General features: G+C 30.9%; 2 protein-coding genes across 2 annotated transcripts; both read left to right on the plus strand.

The window, feature by feature from the left end:
- Positions 1-2,514: 2,514 nt before the first annotated feature.
- Positions 2,515-2,946, plus strand: LOC119665852. The gene has a single exon (XM_038075106.1). The coding sequence runs from the start codon at positions 2,515-2,517 to the stop codon at positions 2,944-2,946; it is 432 nt and encodes a 143-aa protein (XP_037931034.1).
- A 126-nt stretch (positions 2,947-3,072) lies between these two features.
- On the plus strand, positions 3,073-14,758 carry LOC119665853 (rap1 GTPase-activating protein 1-like). Its single transcript, XM_038075107.1, has 6 exons — positions 3,073-3,525; positions 4,151-4,343; positions 4,418-4,626; positions 4,678-4,808; positions 4,875-5,140; positions 14,712-14,758. The coding sequence occupies exons 1-6, from the start codon at positions 3,073-3,075 to the stop codon at positions 14,756-14,758; spliced, it is 1,299 nt and encodes a 432-aa protein (XP_037931035.1).
- Positions 14,759-16,526: the final 1,768 nt, after the last annotated feature.

The raw sequence follows: 16,526 nt of genomic DNA on the forward strand, positions 1-16,526 counted from the left end.
GATTTCGTTCTAATATAAACACAGCAAGTAAAATTGTTAATAAAAACTTTCATAGTAATAGTAACAAAAACTCCAGAAAAATATGCGAACAAAAAAAAAAAAAGTCAAGAACGGCTTTGGATCAATTGGTTAAGGTGCGCTGATTCTGAGCTTCACATTTGGCAGGACCCGAGTTCGATTCCTGGTACTTGCAGTCTCAAAAAAAAAAAAATAATTATTTAAGAATAATTAAATACAAGAATTATTTCCAAGACCACTGATGATGGGTATTTGGAAATACTCGAAACAGCTGTATGGTCAGCCAAAAATTCAATTAATTAAAAAATAATATAAAAAATAAATTTTTGTTGTTGTATTTCACTACTGTTCGAAAAAACCTCTTTATTAATTATTGTACATATATAAAACTTAAAAATTTTACCATATAAAAATGGAAAAGAAAGTTTAATATTTTTTTTTTGTGTTATACAAAAATACAGATGAAATCTAAATAAAATTTAATAATTTATGTGTGAGTGAAAAATCGAAATTTAAACATAATTGTAATTGCAAGCGGAGGCGAATAATTTCGAGGAACCTTGCGTATAGACAACGGCAGCTTTGAGTGATTTAAGTAATAACAAATTAAATTAGGTAGCGGTGGCAAATAGTACTGAACGACTGAATTGAAGGGTTATAAGATGAGTAAGACTCAGGGCTTGAACAGTGACTGAATCTAGGTTGCACGGCGTATAACACATGTAGCTTTAACAGTCACGTGTGTCTATACAATAGTGTCGGGAACTGTAGGTGGCTTTTAACAGAAACCTAACGTCTCCAACACCTGGACGCTTTAACAGTAAGCAGTGAAAGACGTGTTGTCCGCGACCCATAATACAGCACATCGCCAAAAAAATCAGACTTGTTAGACTCTATGTTACTGAAGAAGTGAAACAAAACGATAGGTTTAATGCCTTTAAGAATGCCTTTAGGTATACTCTTAAGTCATTACTTGAAATAAAAATGGCTCTTAAAACAGACTATAATATTGTGTTTGCAACCGAACATCAACATATAAGGAGTATCCAACAATCAGCCTAAAGATCCACGCCTCCAAACAATAAAAAACTCGCTACACCATTATGTAGCACGACTCAAGAAATATTAAGATCATCTGCTAGCAACCAGAGATTTGGAAATATGAAGAAATCTTCAACGACTTCATGCAACTACTTCCACCAACTACTCACTTTAGCGAGCAATCAAAAAAAGACATCAACGTACAACCCACCAGAAACAAACGAACAGACACAGAGAGATGCAAAGTCTACAGTTTTTATTCTAAACATTAAAAAGATCTAAATAGAGTAACTGAAGAGATTAGAGAGGTATAACACAGACGCAACAACTGGACTTTCCGATACGAAAATTCTCGATTTTCGACATAAAAGTCTAAATTAAAAAACTAAAAATGAATAAAGCACCCGGCTATGACTTATTTACGTAAAAAATATTGAAGGAGTTACTGGATCAAGCAATATTTCTACTGCGGAACATTCTTAATGCAAAGGCTTTATTAGGCTTTATTACAAAATTAAAAAAGGCTTTATTTTTCCTCACTTCAAGGTTGCTCAAATTAGCATGGTAACTGAAAAAACCGGGAAAGACAGCTGAGTAGTCTTGATTGTATCAATACCTATTGACTATTGTTTAAAACAGGAAGAAGAAATTTAAACATAGCAGCCAATTCAGGCTGTAGTGTCACAAGGCAGTGTTTTGGGACTTATATTATACTTGCTCTTCACGAGTGACTTGTCAACCACCATTGGAACTGACATTGGAACTTTTGTCGATGATACTGTGGTAATTGCTTCAGATGAAAATCACCAGTTAACTACAGCGCGCGTTAAATGACATTTCTCAAAGGCTTAAAAACTTGAGAAAAAATCTTCACAAATGAGTTCTACAACGAGAATATATGTTCACCGTTACGCCTTAACCATGTTTTAATCCCCCAATCTATCCAAACGAAATGTTGCACTTTGGCACAAAACAAACTTGGAAGCATCGTTTTTACAAAAAGAAAACCACTTGGCATCACACTGCGAGAGCTCTACTTGATACTGAACAAAAGCTCAAATCTCTCAATCGAAAATAAACTTCTTATCTATAAAGCCATACTTATACAAACCTGGACTTATGGCATTGAACACTGTGAAACGGTTTCATCTTTAAAAATAGAGATTATCCAACGTTTGCAATCAAAAACCCTTAGAATAATCTTAAATACTCTTAGATATATGACTGTGGCGACCCAGTTGGTTGTGCATTCAGTGAAATTGAAAAGTAAAATTCAATTTCAAATGTGTTTGAGTTTTTGAATTGAATTAAGGAAAACGTTTCAGATTTTTCTCTTGAAAAAAGTTGAATAAAATCTTATTAACATTGTTATTTATAACTGTTTCTATTCATTAGCAAGGTGAGAAGTCCATTGCTAAATTGGTGACCCCGACGTGATCAAATTATTGAGCCGTGATGTCAGTTGCAGACGAAGGTGCAGTGATGGCTTCTGATAGGGGAAGTTGCGTAAACCGTGTGTCAGTGAAGGTGCCGCCGTTTTGGTGCGAGCGACCGGAGATTTGGTTTGCTCAGATTGAGGCGCAATTCGCAGTAGGTACCATCTCGAGTGACGTCACACAGTTCAACATGATAGTGGCAGCGATTGAGTCAAGTATCGTGGCCGATGTGAGTGATACAGTGCTTCATTCCTCTGAAACTGGAAAGTACGCCAATTTAAAGGTTCGCATCATAGAAGGCTACAGTGAGAGCGAGCAGCGAAAGATTCAACGGTTGCTGTCGGAGGTTGAACTTGGTGATAGACGACCAACACAGTTGCTAACGGAGTTGACAGCGTTAGCTAAAGACAACGTGGCACTGGGAGAACTGGCAAAATTAGCAGACAATTGACGCTCACAAATGATGCTTCAGGCGTTGCGGTGGGTGTTGTTCTGCAACAAGTGGTGAGAGGAGTGACTCAGCTGTTGGCATTTTATTCAAGAGGTTTGAGTCTAGCGCAGAATAAGTACAGTGCTTATGATCGTGCAGCATTTTAAGTATGCGTTGGAGGGACATGATTTCGTCATTTTCACGGATCACAAATCATTAACGTTTGCGTTCAGGCAAATTAGTAAGAAGGCATCACCTCGTCGTGCAAGACAGCTGGAGTTTATTAGTCAGTATTGTACTGATATCCGTCATCTGGCTGGTGCTGTTAATACGGTGGCTGACTCTTTGTCTCGGGTTGCTGCGGTTCGGCTGGAGGCAAATGAGATTGATTTAATTGCTGAGGGGCAAAAGACTGATGCAGAGTTGCTCGCTCAGCTGCAGAACCAGTCTGAAGATGGTGTTGGGTTGAAAAAGTTGAGGTTGCCGGATTCGGGTATTGAATTGTACTGTGATGTGTCAGGCAGTCGTGTTCGGCCTTTTGTCCCTGCAAACTGTCGGCAGCTGGTTCTTACAAAACTCCATGCTTTGGCTCATCCTGGTGTTCGAGCAACGCGGAAGTTGGTGTAGGCTAGGTATGCTTGGCCTGGTTTGGTTAAGGTTGTGGCTGTATTTGTGCGTAGTTGCATCGCGTGTCAAAAGTCCAAGTACCAGCGGCATACTAAAACACCAAGCGGTTCGTTTGCTGATGTTGATAGTCGGTTCCAGCACGTTCATGTTGACATTGTGGGCCCATTGCCTTTATCTCAAGGCAAGCGTTATTGTTTGACTTGCGTCGATCGTTTTTCTCGGTGGCAACAGGCCCGCAAATAAACACGTTCCCTCAAATAAACGCTACTGGAACTTTAATCTGTGACCGACTACAACAGACGGATGTACTACATAGCACAGTCGACTCAACCCCACAATAATTTCAAGTATTTAGTCACTCACTCTTAAATATTGTCCATTGTCTATTCTTAAGTGAAAGATCAAAATAAAAGAAAATAATAAAAAAATAAAAATTATTGCAAATGAAAACGAATAAAAAACAAAATATGAAAATTAAATTTAAAATTTTGCCATTACGTATTATTGAACCAACTCAGTATTTATAAAAATATTGCTTTTTATTATACAAATTTTTTATTAGCAGCATAATTTAAGGGAATAATATATTTTAACATAGGTTTTTATTAAATCTGAACTGAAAGTTGGAGTTATTTACGTAAAGGAAGATCAATATTCCGAGGAACAAATTTTAGAAAACAATGAAAACTCCATTCATTTCGATGAATTTTTAACACTTTTTGGCGATCGCGTGCGGCTACGCGGTTTTGATAAATACAAAGGTGGTCTGGATACAGTACATGATTTAACAGGTAAAAAAGTATTACCGTGATACATTACAAAATTTTAGCATTGATTGAATGACTATCTATTCAAAAATTTTCAGGTCTATATTCAGTTTACACAAATTGGCGTAATATTGAGATAATGTTTCATGTTTCAACTCTCCTGCCATATGAAAAGCATGATCCCCAAAAACTACAGCGTAAAAGACATATTGGTAATGATATAGTTTGCGTAGTTTTTTTGGAGGCTGACAATACAAAATTTAGCCCGGCTTGCATTAAAAGTCACTTTCTACATACCTTCATACTAGTACGTAAGCAACAAAGAAAACAACACATACTTATTTCGTTAGTTTTTCAGGTTCGTGTATCAGCTCGCATTAAGCACAAGCCAACACGCTATGAAGTATCAGTAGTTACACGTGATGAAGTGGGTGCTTACAAACCATATTTATGGGAACAGTCAGTTTTTGAAAAAGGACCAATGTTTCGGTAAGTCATTGAAAGATTTCGAAATTAGTAAGCATTAATAATTTTGAGTATTTTTTTGAAACTAAGGGAATGGTTGTTAACGAAAATAGTTAACGGGGAGCGCGCTTCGTATTCAGCACCGAAATTCGCACGTATGCAGGAACGAACTCGTTCTCAAATGCTGGAAGATTTGGTCATGAATCTATCAAATCACGCGGAAACCGGCCAAATACCGAAGCCTTATCGTAGAGGTTCCTGGCGACCCATTGGTGAGGATGAATATATCAAAATGTTGCATGCAAGAGTTTTAAGAAAGGTTTCAGATACGCAACAAACGTCACCGATGGACGTTGGTGTGTGCTGTGTACATCTCTGTGTGAAGAATAGTATGTAGGGTAACCCTATGAACCCGAAAACTCCTTTCTTTTTATAGGAATGTTTTGACATTGGAGATGTCTTCCATAATTTTACCCACAAATATTAAATTTTTACTTTCTTCATGATAAACTACGGAAGTAAACAATGTATTAAAAGATTGTGCAGTGCTTGACTGTAAGAGTACAATTCCCATTAACTGCTTATTTTTTCAAATAATCAATATTTCTTAAGTATCAAATACTGATTTAATTGTAACTTCTGTTGTGTTTATAAAACAACATCACACAAATTTATTTATTTTTGTTTGATCTGAAGACATCTTCAATGTCTATATTAATTGCTTTTTAGTGTATATATAATACATGTCACATGTTTGCACATTTGTTAAATGTACACATAACCGCTCATCAGCATTATGTTGGTTGTATTTTATAAATAAGTATTGTCAAGACGTATCTAATTTTCAGTGTTGCATTATCTTATGTTCAAACAAATTTTTAAGTTTCATTTGACAAAAAATTTAAATAATTTTTAGTTTTAGCTACGTAAATGCATAAAAAAAAAGTGATCAAATTTATATTATCTGCTTGAACTTAAGATAAAGCAGCAATAATATGAAAATGCGTTTTGTTGGTAAGCATATAACTTGAAAATGGCTGACCCGATTTAGCGCATTTAAAAAAAAGCAATAAAAAATGTGGGCTTCTGCTATGCTGAAGCTGGGATATCATGTAGATATCCCAAATATACCATATGTAGTGTACTAGCTGAATTACATATATAGATAATAAAATATATATAGGTACGACCAAGAACAAACTTAATACAGGGATAGCTAGACATAAACACAGCATTAAAAATAAAAGGACTGTCGAAGCCAATATGACATTGGCTTTATATAATATTGACTGCAAACATGAACCAGGGCCCTGTTGCATCAACACTTTTCACTTTGCACTTTGCACTTTGCAAAACTTATGAGTGACTTTTTTTGCAAAGTAAAAGTGAAAAGCGTTGCACCAAAGACTTAACATGATTTACTTTGCACTTTGCAAATAAAAATTTCATTCCAGTCTTTGCATAAAATGCAAAGCAAAGCGTTGCACCAAAAAATTAGATCACTTTCATTTTGTATTGGTTTTTGAAAGCATTTCGTTTCTGTTTGTACATTTTTTTTTTGTTTGTTTGATATTTTGATGCTATGAGTACATGGTTTATGCATGGTATGTACTTATGAGTTTAATTTTTGTTTAAAATAAAAGTTTTTAAAATAATATTTTATTTTAATAAATTTTATTATTATAATTTCTAATATTTGTATAATTTAGTACAACTATATGTTATACATTAACACACAACACAAAATTTTTGTATATGATTTCTTTTATTGGCATTGAATCGTAGATAAAGAAGTTGTGTATATCCATAGAGACAATTTTTATGCTTTTAATTTATTTTGCAGTTTGAAAAGTTATAAAAAAAGAATTTATATGTAAGGAGTATGAGTTAACAACAATTATATTGAAAAACAAAGTTAACAAATATAATAAGTTGCTTTTATATAAAAATTTAGTTGAAAATATGTCATTATTATTAAATTTTAAAATATTATAAGTTATTATAGTATTGTTTACTTGTCGCTGTGTATTATCCTAATACAAAAGAAACCTACGCATAAAGGGCCTAAATTACTGATTTTATTTAAAACATTTCTCTCAATTTATACAAAATTACCTTAAAACTGACTTAACTAATTTTACTATCAACGTTAAAGAAATATGTTGTCTGTTATCACTAATTTTAATTTTATTTTTAATTACATTTCAAACAAGGTTCAAAAAACGACGCAAGTCCAGACACTTGTAATTTTTTCTTCTATTGTCTTTAGAAATATATTGTTATTATTATAATTAGATACGGATAATTAGATATTTAAAAATGTTACAATGTTAGCTATTATAGGATATTTCTTACCCATGTTTTTTCTTAGTTCATAATTCGGAGAATTTGAACGACAACAGACTTATAATAATAATAAACTGTTCATTATAATAAATAAGTGATCATGCTTGAACAATAATTCACATAAAATATTTATATTAAATGTATTATAAAGTTTTTTTAGAAACTGAACTCTTTAATTCACAATTTAAAAGTATTGTCCGGTAATATATCCCTTTAATTATTGCAACTAAATTTATTTTAAAAACAGCAATAATATTTGTTTAAACTAATTTTCTATTTCTATGTTTTTAAAACTATTTTTATTTATTTATTAATGATTTCCTTCATTTCACGCATTTTGTCTTTTATTAATACACATAAGAAACTTTTCTTTTGTGTAAAGCAATCATTTGCAAAATTTGCAGGGTGAATTAATCATTTATAATTTTTTTGTAAAGCTTTGCAGTTTACTTTTGCAAAGCGCAAAGTAAAAAGTATTGGTGCAACAGAAAATCCAAAAAAACAGGTTTTTTTTGTCAAATATTTCACTTTTCTTTTCATACTTTACTTTTCATTGAAACCAGGGCCCTGTTGCACCAACACTTTTCACTTTGCAAAACTTATGAGTGACTTTTTTTTTGCAAAGTAAAAGTGAAAAGCGTTGCACCAAAGACTTAACATAATTTACTTTGCACTTTGCAAATAAAAATTTGACTGCAAAGTCTTTGCATAAAATGCAAAGCAAAGCGTTGCACCAAAAAATTAGATCACTTTCATTTTGTATTGGTTTTTGAAAGCATTTCGATTCTGTATGTATACTTGTTTTTTGTTTGTTTGATATTTTGATGCTATGAGTACATGATTTATGCATAGTATGTACTTATGAGTTTAATTTTTGTTTAAAATAAAAGTTTTTAAAATAATTTTTTATTTTAATAAGTCACATTATTACTATTTGTAATATTTGTATAATTTTAGTACAATTATATGTTATATATTAATACAAAACACAAAATTTTTGTATGTGATTTCTTTTATTGCCATTGAATCGTAGATAAAGAAGTTGTGTATATCCATAGAGACAATTTTTATGCTTTTAATTTATTTTGCAGTTTAAAAAGTTATAAAAAAAGAATTTATATGTAAAGAGTATGGGTATGAGGTGTTTTAACAACAATTATATTGAAAAACAAAGTTAACAAATATAATAAGTTGCTTTTATATAAAAATATAGTTGAAAATCTGTCATTATTATTTAATTTTAAAATATTATATTATATTAAAATATTGTTTACTTGTCGCTGTGTATTATCCTAATACAAAAGAAACCTACGCATAAAGGGCCTAAATTACTGAATTTATTTAAAACATTTCTCTCAATTTATACAAAATTACCTTAAAACTGAATTAAGTAATTTTACTATCAACGTTAAAATAATATGTTGTCTGTTATCACTAATTTTAGTGGACTGTATTATTTTTAATTACATTTCAAACAAGGTTCAAAAAACGACGCAAGTCCAGGCACATGTGATTTTTTCTACTATTGTCTTTAGAAATATATTTTTATTATAATAATTAGATACGGATAATTAGATATTTAAAAATGTTACAATGTTAGCTATTATAGGATATTTTTTACCCATGTTTTTTCTTAGTTCATAATTCGGAGAATTTGAACGATAACAGACTTATATGGCGTTTACATTGGCCGAAAATGGCTCATTTTGAATGACCCATTTGAAAGTGTTTACATTCGTTGTAATTCGTTTGTTTTCATTTTAAACAGGTGATTTTACAACTTGCTTGTTGATTTGATTTTTGGCCTGTGCCAAAAAAATGTTGCATGAAGGTTAAATATGCCTTCAAACCTTACAATATAAACTTAAAACATATTTTTAACTTCTATTAATTACCTTTTGGGAAGTAGAAGTTCTAAAAAGAATTGCATCGTTTTCAAGAAAATGCAACCACCAAACATTTGTTTACTTTTTTTTGTAAATATATCAAAAACAGCTTTCTCAAACTGTCAAAATGCTATGAAAAGCTTTTATTTATGGTATGTTCAATGGATTCCTTTGCACTTGGAACATATGTGGAATGCATTCGAACGTCTTTCATACAGAATGTGAGAAAATTGCTCATTTTTGCGCTTGAAATTTTATATGCAAGAATGAGTCATTCGATACTCATTTTCGATTTTTGACCAAAATGAGCTATTTTCGGCCAATGTAAACGCGATATTATAATAATAATAAACTGTTCATTATAATAAATAAGTGTTCATGCTTGAACAATAATTCACATAAAATATTTATATTACATGTATTATAAAGTTTTTTTAGAAACTGAACTCTTATATTCACAATTTAAATATTTGCCTAAACTAATTTTCTATTTCTATTTTTTTAAAACTATTTTTATTTATTTATTAATGATTTCTTTCATTTTACGCATTTTGTCTTTTATTAATATAATATACATATTATAATATGTATATTCTTGTGTGTAAAGCAATCATTTGCAAAATTTGCAGGGTGAATTAATCATTTGCAATTTTTTTGTAAAGTTTTGCAGTTTACTTTTGCAAAGCGCAAAGTAAAAAGTATTGGTGCAACAGAAAGTGCAAAGAAACCAGTTTTTTGTCAAATATTTCACTTTTCTTTTCATACTTTATTTTTGATTGAAAGGTACATTGGTGCAACGCTTTGCCTTTTTTGAGTGTTTTCAAAACTTTGCATAACTCAATTCTCAAATTAATACTTTATGTTCTCAATGAGAGAAAAATGCTGAAAAACTCATAATGATTTGCAAAGTGCAAAGTGAAAAGTGTTGGTGCAACAGGGCCCAGGTCCCGGCGGGTTACAACAACAACAACAATTATCACTGAAAGCAACTCTGAAGAGATACATATGTTGAAACAACAAATCAAAAATTGGAAGATAAACTTAAAGCAGAAACCAAGTCAAAAAATAATGTAGTGCTTGTAGTCTAAACTCAGAGCAATTAAAAAAAATTTGATTTGCTCTTCTATGCTATAAGAAAGTTTATAAAAAGTATTAAATAATGTCTCCAATGCAATATTAATTCAAAAAAGAATTTGAAAAACAATAATAGATATAAAATTTCTTATGTCAAGAAATTTAGGAAAATTATGCTAGTGATGTCAAATAAATTGACTATGATAAGCGATTTGGATTAAAAAACTAAGGAGCTACAGAAAAATTTCAATTCCCGAAGCGTTCCGTAACTAACAATTTAGAGGAATTTAGATATCTTTGCACCAGAATTTACCGTTTTTGTGAATAATATTCAAGGAATTCTAACCTCCATTACTTATAAGCGTATAAAATCGTCGCTTTATGGACAAGTATGGTAGATGGTACAGCATACTCTTAGAGGTAATGAGAATAATTAAGAAGCGGAATGCAAACTTTCGAAGAAAAAAGTATGAAAATTAAAGAAATAGATATCAATAATCTAAGCACCATTAACTAATTTATTTACACAATTATACAGTGGATTCTATCATTAAGCAACAAGCAGCTATAAAAGATGAAGCTGATGTCATTTCAGTACATATTTATATAGATTTGGTTGGAGCCTTGTTCCCAAAGTCCATTTGAGTTCTAATAATGTTCCGTTGTGATTAGCGTTGTTCATAAGCGGACTAGAGGTCAGCGTATTAACAACACTAAAACAATGATATAAATCAATAGATTCATATTATTAGTACTAAAGTATCTGGTAATAAAATTATAGTTGGCATATCGAAATATAAAATAAATTTAAAAATTTTTCCGTAGTTCCAAAGCGATAGCAAAGTCGAGATGGAAGTCATTGTAATATCAAACTCACATAAATCTCTTCCAATTAAATCATACGAGATTTCATTAGTGTAATTAAAAATGTATATTTAATCACATCTCCGATTTAACATGGTAGACATTTCGGTGAATTTCTTTCAGAATGCGCTTTTGGAAAATTTGAGGTATAATAATGCGTTGTCCGAACATTAAACATCCGTCAACTATACATATGTCGTTTTTTCAGTTAAAGTAAGCTTTTAACTCACTGTTGTTGTAGTATTCGAAAATTTTAGCTAAAACCTTGTCCTTAGCTGTTTCGTAAGTAATCATTTTGCTGGTAAGCGGCAGCCTAGTTACTTCAATTGCGCCTAGTTACTAAAAAACTAATGTTTTTATATCGGGGACTTGAAATTGTCGATATTAATCCTTATCTATAATATTATAGTATAATGATTAATATTTAATTTAATTGATTAAATCAGACGGTTTGGTTCTCTTAAGCCGTCGTACGTTGTCTTCTGTTTGAAGGAGTGATGAAGCTTCTGTGTTGCAGTGAACTTCAAGTCTTTTTTGTGTGCTTCGGCCTGAAGCTTGATTATTCCAGCAACTGTCGGAATATGCAAGTCACGATGGTCATTGTATTGTCTGTCTATTTGACTCAGATGTGCAACGCCAGAGTTGAGATCCGTAGGCCCAAATTGGACGTAGAACCTGCTTGTTTATTATTAGCTTGTTTTCGATTGACATAACGGAATGTCGTCCAAGTAGCCACTTAATTGAGTTGAACTTAAGATTTAGTTCTTGACGTTTTTTTTGACATGTTCACACCACCGAAGTCTCGCATCAAGTGTCATGCCCAAGTATTTAGCTGTATTTGCGTGTGGATTTGTTGGCCATCCATATACAGAGGTATATTTCTAATTTGCTTAAATGTGAACACAACATATACAGTTTTCAAGGTATTTGATTGTACTTTCCATTTTTTAGCTCACTCTAGCACGTTGTTGAGAGCGGCTTGAAGGTTCCTTGTTGCAATGCTTTCGGTATTTTCCACTGATAATAGAGCCGTATCGTCTGCAAAAGTCGCAATTGTTGTGTTATTTAAACTCGGAATATTATGTGTATAAAAGAGATATAAAAGCGAGCCAAGGATACTACCCTGTGGAACGCCAATTATATTTAATAAAGACACAAAATTTAAGTTATATGTTTCTTTATTGAATTGAATCTTAAGACTAAATTAAAAATATTTCTTAAACAATACCTTAAGTCTAGAAACATAATCAAATTCAGTTAACCCTGAAATGCAAAATATCTAACTCAGCAGATTTTTGCACCTGGGTACCGAATTTGATGCTTGCTGTCTTTGCAATAGCATTACCTAGATAACGCTATAGTAGACAGCTTAATATTTATATCAACATGCATATTCGCGTTAATACGATATTTATGAAAATATGCATGTCTATACAAACATAAATAAAATGCATACTAAGGTATGCAAGAGGTATGAGAATGTAACTCCTCCACCCCTTGATTCGAGATTCTCCTGGATCTCGTTACTCCGTTAAATATTTTTTCTTAATTTCATCTAATTCAATGTCTTTAGATGAATGTTCTTGAATCTTATTTATAATTTTAATATTATTTTTCTTTTTTATGCAAAAAAATATTACTACTATTGCAAGTATTATTACAAAAATTAAAAATCCACTTATTCCATAAGATACATTTTGATGAAATTTTAGTTCTTCAATTTGTTTAATATTTTCAAAATTTTTAATAGCGATTTTTCTGAAATTAATTTCTTTTGGAAAAGTGATATTGACATTGGTAGTCGGAATATAGAACTTGTCTTGTACCATCACTTTTTTATTTTCGAAAACAAATTGTCTTATTTTTATTTTACAATTATATATTGATATTAAATAATTCTTGTTTAAAATTACATTTCTATCATCACAATCTTGAATTGCTACATCATTCTTTGCATTCTTAATTACAAAAGTTTCTTCATCCATATTTAAAATTTCGAATTTGTTATTAAACTTTAATACACAATTTTGATAATAAATACAGTTTTGACTTTCTTTTAAGTTTTTTAAATCCATTTCCTCTTCGTAAGTATATACAATATTTTTTATTTCTATTACATGTTCAAGTTTTACATTAATTTCCATAAATTCCTTATTTGGCATTGGTACTATAGCTTTTACAAATGTTTTAATAAAATTTGTTGGTATTTTAATTGCAAAAATTAACATAGATTTTTTATATTCCATTATACCTAATTTTAATAACTTAAGTTTATAAAAATCAATATTGAAACGTTCTATTTCTTCAGTGGATAATATGCTTGGATGTAACATTTTATGTTTAGCGGCTGATATATTGTCTTGTATTTGGTTGAGTCTATTTTCTAAAAACCTAATTTTTTGCATTTGGTCAATATATAATAAATATTTAACAACTTCACTATTCTTTAATTTAATTTGTTCATAAATGGTTTTGATTTTTTTTCTGTCTTCTTCTACATTGTTTTTTAAAGTAACCATGCTTTCATTAAAGTATTGATTTATTTGGACTTGTTTGTTTATTGTAGTAATGGAATTATGATTATTTTCTTCTGTAATTCGCAAATGTTCTAATATTTCCTGACGATCATCATCGTCCATAGTTCCGAACAACCATTTATATGTTTTACCAACGACGTTCAGCAACCCTCTTTTCTGCCTAACACTTTCTGAAAATGGAGTTATTGATTTTACTTTGGCTTGGAGTATTTCTATCTCTTTGTATAATAAATCTTTGTTAAAAATTTCTAAATTCTGTATATTTGCTTTGATTTGTGTAATTATCAAGTTAATTTCATTTGGATCGATCATGTGTACAATTGTAATTGTGTCATTAATTATTTCTACTTCCCTCAATCTAATTTGAGTGTAACCAATTTCCTCAGTAATTTTGGAGACTTGTAACATTTGTTGGGTTCCTGTTATGAGCATCATCAGAGTCATTACAAAAGCCAGGATCTGCAAATTTATATGATCTTTTTATATTTGATGTGTGAATATTTTCTAATTTTCTTTTTATGAATTTAGGTTCATTTTTATGCCTAACATTTTTATAGTTCTTAATAAATCCTTCTGTACGGTTTTCTGTATAATTTTCTCGGTTTCGGTTTCTTTTGGAAATTCTAAAAAGTTTTGCTTCGTCCATTCGCTTTTTAATTAATTTGTGATCGATTTTGTTATATTCTACTTCTAATGGCGTAGCTTTTATTGTACTATGATAAGAATTATTATAGAATTTTATAGCTTTACACATTTGAGCTGTGATTGGAAGTTTTTTTGCTAAATTTAAGGTTCTTATACGTTCAGTAAGAGTATTATTTAACCCTTCAATATCAGAATTCCCTGTATGACTTAAGTTTTGTGGCATGGTAGTCTATACCCTTAGCAGATAGAAAGTCACGAACATTTCTGGAATTAAACTCATTATCAAAAATAAATGTTTTTGTATGCCCTTTTATGGCTAAAAATTTATTTATTTTTTCTACAATCGTTCGACTATTTCTGTCAGGTAAATTGAAAAAGATTGCATGTTTTGAGAATTTGTCAATAAAAATTATAAAAGATTGCTTACTGTTAACGTAAGTATCTATATGAACAATTTCATTTACAGTTGTGGGTGTTTGGGTGAATAGAAATTTTGATTTAATAGGATTTCGGTCATATTTCCCTCCATTGCAAATATCACAATTATTGATTATCTCATGAATTCTAATTTTCAGTTGTGGATGGTAAACCTTATGCTTCATTCCCTCATAAGTTGGAATAATTCTCGAGTGTCCTACTTCATATTTGTGAAAAAATGCTATCTGTTTCTTTAGTTCATGATCTTCCTGTATATCTTTGGCAAAATAGCTACACTTCACAAATGACATTTTCTGATTATTTGAATATGTACTTAATAAAATTTGTTGTAACTTATTATACTCATGATGATTAAGTTCAGAGTATATTGCGACTTTGGCATTATCAAAATGTCTTCGTACTATATTAATAACATTTTCAGAGATAATATCCCGTTTATCGATAAAAACTCGTTTGTTTTTGAAAATATTGATTACTTCAACTGTCTTGGTTTTTACTAAGATTATTTGTTTCCTAAAACGGTTTACAATGGTATCAAGAATTTTAAAATGGTCATTAAAATTTTCTACCTGAGAATGAATAGTTTCGCCTTCAACTGATACATTATGGTTATTATCATTTTCTTCTAAATTCGTGTTATTATCTTGGGAGTTATTAGCTTGTACTTCCAAGGAAACTAATGTTTGGTTTTGTTGATTTTCGGCGCTTAAATTTTTGATTCTTAACATTTCATCCAAGGTGAATCCCAAATTTTCGGAATCTAACATATTTATTTCATCGCAATTAATTCGACTAAGAAAATCGGCTATTTTATTTTCTTTTCCGGTAATGTAATCGATTTTGGCATCGTACTCTCCCAGCTGCACTAACCATCGTTGCAGTCTAGGACTAATATCCTTACCAGAATTTTTTACTTGTAACCACTTAAGTGGCTGATGATGAATGTTTGCAGATCAAACTCTCTCCCAAAAATATAAGGTCTATAGTACTTTACTCCCCACACTATTGCTAATAATTCTTTTTCAATAGTGGAGTAATTTTTTTCATGGTCATTTAATGTTCGCGAAGCAAACGAAATTGGGTGACCCTCTTGAGTCAAAACTGCGCCGATTGCAAAATTGCTGGCATCAGTGATGAGTTTAAAACGTTTATTGAATAAAGGATATTTTAAAATGGGATGATTTGTTATGATATCTTTTAGTTTTTCAAATGAAATAATATAATTTGGATCATTTAAATTAACCTTTGCATTCTTTTTTAAATATTGGTTGCATATTTTAGAATAGTCCTTTATAAACTTTCTATAGAAACCAGTAATTCCTAAAAAGGATTTAATTTGTTTTTGTGTAGTAGGCAGCTTCAATTTTTGTATCACTTCAATTTTATTTGGGTTGGGCTTTACGCCCTCAGATGTAAGAATATGCCCCAAAAAATCGGTTTCTTTTTTTAGGAAACTACACTTTTCTAATCGGATCTTTAGCTTTGCTTCTTTTAGTTTTAGAAAAATTTTTTTCATGTTCTCCATATGTTCAGACAAGGAAGTACTAAAAATTAATATATCGTCTAAATAAACGACGCAAATTTTATTTATAAATTCTCGAAGCACAGAATTCATAAGTCGTTGAAAGGTGGATGGGGCATTTTTAAGCCCAAAAGGCATCCGCAAAAGTTCATAATGACCTAACGGGGTCGAAAATGCGGTTTTCTTCCTATCGTTGTCATGCATCAAAATTTGATGAAAGCCTTTGGCAAGGTCTATAGACGAAAAATATTGAGCTTTACCTAACTTATCTAAAATTCCATCTATATTAGGAATTGGAAATTTGTCATTTACAGTAACTTCATTCAGTTTTCTGTAATCAATTACGATCCGCCATTTTTGAGAACCAGATTTGTCCACTTTTTTTGGGACTACCCACAAAGGACTATTATAAGCAGAATTGCTTTCTTTA

The sequence above is a fragment of the Teleopsis dalmanni genome, chromosome 1, assembly GCF_002237135.1.
Source record: "Teleopsis dalmanni isolate 2A chromosome 1, ASM223713v2, whole genome shotgun sequence".
Lineage (NCBI taxonomy): Eukaryota > Metazoa > Arthropoda > Insecta > Diptera > Diopsidae > Teleopsis > Teleopsis dalmanni.